Here is a 6,000-nt window from a genome sequence, read left to right as displayed (position 1 = left end):
AACAGTGTAAAAGTGTTCCTATTTCTCCACATCCTCTCCAGCACCTGTTGTTTCCTGACTTTTTAATGATTGCCATTCTAATTGGTGTGAGATGGTATCTCATTGTGGTTTTGATTATTTTAATAGAATTTGGACCGGAGATGGAGATAATTTTTGAAATTATCTTGTTTAGCACTGATTTTAAGTGTTGGCATCACAGATCCCATCCTTCAGCGATAACAACTCATAAATACTTGAGAGATGGCAATTCCTCAACCTCCCTTAATAAATAACTATGACATTAGGCCATCATATTTATACGGGAAGTTTTCATATATCTTACTTAAATGTGTACTTATTTGTGGATGACTGCTGAGTGAATATTTGCTAAATCGTACGCCACTATCAAGACAGACACTATGAAAAGATACTGGAATAGGGCATTACAGAATCATACAGATATGGCCACTTAATACATGGCACTGAATGATTTTTATAACCAATGTTTGTGATTTTCAAAAAACCAAGGTCTTTTCTTTAAAGACCCAGTTTCTTTCTTGGCTGTGTGACTAAGCCAATTTATTAAAATGATAATAATTCAGTACTTTGTAAGCCCATACTGACATTAAGATGATTATTCATTACTACTAATTTTTTTAAAGAAATGCAAGAAAACTTTGGCAAACTTTTATTTCATTAAAGAAAAGGAAAGTAATGGTATTATAATGATGCTTATTGGGATAATTTGCATTATAGCATAAAATAATGTGGTATTTAAAGTATACAATAGACATTTAAATATTTTTCATTTTGCTTTAAGATATAAAATATAACCCAAACATTATTTGCATATATTGAAGTATCTGATGAGGTAGAACATTGCTTATTTTTTTAGTGTACCTTTCTTAGTCCATTTGTGTTGCTATAAAGGAATACTTATGGCTGGATAATTTACAAAGAAAATAAGTATATTTGTCTCACAGTTCTACAGGCTGTACAAGAAGCATATTGCCAGCATCTGATTCTGGTGAGGGGCTGAGAGTACTTCTACTCATTGCCAAAGGTGAAGGCCATGTGCAGAGATCATATGGTGAGAAAGGAAGCAAGAGAAGAGGGGTGATGCCAAGCTCTTTTTTTACAACCAGTTGTTGTGGGAACTAATAAAGCAAGAACTCATTCATTACCTTTGGTAACAAGCCATTCATACGCTGTTTGCCTTCATGACCCAAACAAATCCCATTAGGCTCCATCTCCAACATGGGGGATCAAATTTCATAATGAGGTTCGGATTGTCAAATATTCAAACTATAAGCAGTACCCGGATTGTTCAAATCCTTGAAAGTTATAGAGAAGTGATGGTGCAAATTTTTGAACATGAATCTCAGAAGTTTCAAAGAAGGTGGCAGTTGCAATGTCAGTTATTGTTCTCCATTTCAAATGCATTGAAATGTATTTCTACCAGTTCAGGCTACTCTGTAAATATCAATGGGAACAACAGCAATGAGGTGGTGGAAACAAAGTGACCATAGGATAGAAGGCAATGGGCCCAGTGTACGGGACCCTGAGTCAAGAATGATCATCAAAAGGGATCACACAACCGTTACAAGGACATGTTCTGCTTTAGCTTTCCTGGAAGCAGTTTGCGTCTTAAGGAGATCTGTCCAGGTTGACCTAAGAGCCTTAACATTAAGAATCATGGTCAATTTAGACTAAAAGGATTTTGCATTGACATAATTTACACCTTTAAGAACCTCTGTAACCTAGCCATTATCTTTTTCATTCCAAATGCAGAGATGAGAGGAGCACTAGAGATACAGGAAAGCAGTGCATTTAGATAATTTATTTGGCAAAACCAGTAGCTCATTAGATTTCACAATCAGCAATTGAAAAATCTCTTGGCATCAAGGGAAAAACAGGAATGGAAATTCTTGAGAGACCTAGGCTTCCTGCTTACCAGAGAAAGTGAAAACTTAATTGTTGTCTTTTTCTTTTGCTGACAGCTTTATTAACATTTTAATTCAGATATCATAAAATTCACCAATTTAAAGGGTACAATTCAATGGTTTTTAGCATAATCACAGAGTAGTTCAGTCATCACCATAATCAATTTTAGGACATTTTCAACACTGTATCTATTAACCGTCACTCTCCATTCTCTCCCACTCCTCATTTTCAGGCAATCATTGATCAATTTTTTGTCTTATAGATGTGCCTATTATGAAAATTTTATACAAATGAAATAATGTAACACGTACTCTTTTTGTGACTGACTTATTTCGCTTAGCATAATATCTTCAAAGTTCATATCTGTTGTAGCATGTTTCAGTACCTCATTACCTTCCATTGATGAGTAATATTATATTATTACAGATAGGCAACATTTTGTTTATTCTTTCATCTGCAGATGGATATCTGACTTGTTTCCACTTTTGTACCATTATAAATAATTCTTTTATGAACTTTCTTTGTGCAAACTATTATGTAGATGCATGTCTTCATTTCTCTTGTATATGAACAGAATGCTCACTTATGCAGTAACTCTGTCTACCATTTGGAGAAAAGGTCACTTCTCCAAAGGGTACTCATACGGTTTCAATCTGTGTCCTTGCCCAAATCTCCTGTCAAATTGTCACCAACGTAGGAGATAGGACCTGCTGGAAGGTGATTGGCTCATGGGGGCAGTTTGTCATGAATGGTTTAGCACCACCCCCCTTGGTGCTGCTCTTTTGATAGAGGTTAGGAGATCTGCTTGTTTAAAAGTGTGTGGCATTTCCCCTCCCTCTCTCTTCCTCCTGCTCAAGCCATGTGAAGCTCTGACTCCCCGATTTGCCTTCCATCATGACTGTAAGTTTCCTGAGGCTTCCCCAGAAGCAGAACTGGTGCCAGCATCATGTTTCCTGTACAGCCTGCAGAACTGTGAGGCAATTCAACATCTTTTCATTACAAAATACTCAGTCTCAAGCGTTTCTTTATAGCAGTGCAAAAAGGAACTCATACATGCACATTGTACATGGCCACATAAATTTATGCCGATTTCAACGTCCCCACACTCTTAGTCATACTCGTTTTTGCCTTTCTTTTTTCACTATAGACACAAAGTATGTATGAAGTCAAATCTCTTTATAGTTTTAAATTGCATTTCTCTAATGACCAATGATCAGTGATCACGATCATATTTCCCTGTGCTTGTTGGCTATTCACATATCTTTTTTTAAAGGAATGTCTATTCAAATATTTTGCCCATTTTTAATTAGATTGTTTCTCTTTATTAAGTTGTAATAGTTCTTCATGTATTCTCGAGACATGTTTCACACCATATACATAATTTTAAAATATTTTCTCTCATTGTAGGTTGTTTTTCACTTTAGGATGGTGCTCCTTGAAATACATTTTTAAAAATTGATGAGATCCAATTTGTCAATGTTATCATTAATCCTTTGTGCATTTTGTGTCATATCTCAAAATGTACTGACTAATCCAAATAATGAAGATTTACTTCTGTGTTTTCTTCTATGTGGAATGTAGTTTTATCTCATATATTGCAGTTTATGATCCACTTTGAGTTCATTTTTGTGCATGATGTGAGATAAAAATTCAAATTCATTCTCTTGCACGTTGTCCCAGTTTCATTTGTTGAAACCAAGTTGTTTCCTGATTGGACTATCTTGGCCCCTTTTTGAAAATCAATTGACCATAAAAACACTAGAGTTATTTCTGGATTCTTAAGTCTGTCCCGGTGGCTTATATGTCTATGTTTATGCTAATATTACACAGCCTTGATTAAAGTTTTTCTTTAACATTTTTATTTTGTTTCATGATGATTGTAAATTGTAGCTAATTTTTGATTTCTACGTCGCTATGGGATAAAAATTAAAACTGTTAAGCTTTTTTTATTTTTCAAATAGAAGTGTACTTATCTGTGGAAAATACTGTCCTTGTCTATAGTTTCCCAGCATTACTAACTTATGTTTGTATAATTCTATTCAACGTGAAATTTCAGGTATTTCTGAGAAGACTAAGTGACCAACACATGGTTCTCTTGTTTTGGAATTATGTCCCACATGTTCCTGAGTCTGAAGTGGCAATGTATTCATTTGTCAAAGTTTTAACTTTATAATCCTTGGCCAAGTTTACATTTCTATTCTTTCAGAAAGTAAAACTATTCATAAGTACACAGGAAATACCAGAGGAGAGCCAAGGTCTTTAGAAACCAGCCACATGTGACAGCAGAACAGCTACCTTGCTATTGCAAATGGGAAGCAAATGGTCTCTCTGAAGCCCTAAATGCCTCCTTTTAATGTCTGCTCCCAGTTTTCTCAATAGTTATCATTAGCAATATCTCAGATGTATTCGGAGAGATAAGTAGAATGACACTGATCTAGACCTCAAAGAAGTTTGGCATGAACATGTATTTTATTTCATTTTGCTTTTTTTCTTAAATTTATCTATGTTAATCTGAAATTGAAGGATGTGTTTGTAATACATCTTGCCTACAAGACTCCCTTTGAATACACGGTTTAGTGCTAAGTAACCTTTTGCAGTAATGTCCTTGTCATTATTACTAGCTGACAACTTTAAAAGGATCTAATTAATCCCAGTTAAGCCTTCCAATGAAATGTTTCCACCTCAGTAGAGTTTACCTAGTAAAAATGTTAAAAATAAACAGTCTCCTGGGTAAGATTTCTGGGCTCAGAATTATCCTCTGAGCTACCATTAACATTCATAGAAAACAAAAAGGGAAGTACAACTACACACAGTTGAAAGCCTCTAATTAGAAGTCTGTTCTCCTGCTAACAGTACATTGCTGTACATTTTTTTAAAGTAGGAAATCATTTTTTACTTACGTTTCTGAAAGATTAAAAACTCTCTGAGGATCTCCATTCTCAATGGCATATGTTATTGGGTCTCCCTCTCGATCAGCTGCCTTCAGAGAGAAAACATAATTCAATTATCAAGTAATTGATACAGCACCCACTCATTACGGTGTAATACAAAAGCTTGAAACTAATAGCATAGAATGTCCATGACAGTGTTAAAGAATAAAGATTAAAGCATGGCCTAATGGCAAAGTATAAAATTAAACATTAATATCTGATCCATTTCTGAATACATAATCCTGTCTGGTGTGGAAATAATCATTTTCCCAAGGTTTACCTATCTTATTAATTAATAAATTTATTTTATATGTCTGTTTATAATTTAAATAAAAGCTGCTAGCCGGGCGCAGTGGCTCAGCCTCTAATCCTAGCACTTTGGGAGGCCAAAGTGGGCAGATTACTTGATGTCAGGAGTTCAAGACTAGCCTAACCAACATGGTGAAATCCCATCTCTACTAAAAACACAAAAAGTTACCCAGGTACAGTGGTGCACACCTGTAATCTCAGTTACTCGGGAGGCTGAGGCAGGAGAATTGCTTGAACCCAGGAGGCAGACATTGCAATGAGCTGAGATCATGCCACTGCACTCCAGCCTGGGCAACAAAGCAAGACTTTGTCTCAAAAAAAAAACAAAAAAGGTGTTAAACTCTATATACATTTTTACAGTGTCAATAAAGTGTTTAACATATACTCTTTTCTTTTTCTGTTCAGAATATGTCAAGATAATAATTCAAATCAGTTTAACTTTCTGGTTAAAAATCCTGAATTTATAGCCACAAAACATGACTTCAAAACTGGACTCCAATTGTCCTATGTGATTATTTCTGTGTACCCATTTCTAAAACAAGGACTGTATAACAATACAAGTGTTAATAGAGCTTGAGAGGTTTAATTGAAATAATGTTTATCAAGGCACATAGACTAATATCTGGTACATTGTAAGCTTTCAATAAATATTAACCTTTTTGTTGGTTTTTCTTCCCTTCAACACCCAAGTCGGAGAAGAAAACATATAGTTTGACTTTTAGTTCCAAGTTTCTCTTGCCCAAAATAAAGATACTCTTGTTCTATGGCACTGAGTTTTACCTTCAAAAACATTAAATCAGTTCTTTTTCCAGTGAGTCATTTGATCCTCTTATAAAAG

General features: G+C 34.9%; 1 protein-coding gene across 1 annotated transcript in view; it reads right to left on the bottom strand.

Moving 5' to 3' along the window:
* Positions 1 to 6,000, bottom strand: part of PCDH15 (protocadherin-related 15) — a gene marked incomplete at its 5' end in the record, with an annotated part of 518,346 nt that overhangs the window by 278,237 nt on the left and 234,109 nt on the right. The window contains one exon of the mRNA XM_011971273.1: positions 4,824 to 4,903. Coding sequence (XP_011826663.1) covers positions 4,824 to 4,903 — 80 coding nt within the window. The remainder of the gene's footprint in view (positions 1 to 4,823; positions 4,904 to 6,000) is intronic.

This window comes from Mandrillus leucophaeus, unplaced genomic scaffold (assembly GCF_000951045.1).
Source record: "Mandrillus leucophaeus isolate KB7577 unplaced genomic scaffold, Mleu.le_1.0 Scaffold999, whole genome shotgun sequence".
Classification (NCBI taxonomy): Eukaryota; Metazoa; Chordata; class Mammalia; order Primates; family Cercopithecidae; genus Mandrillus; species Mandrillus leucophaeus.
This window is presented reverse-complemented; position numbering and strand designations above follow the sequence as displayed.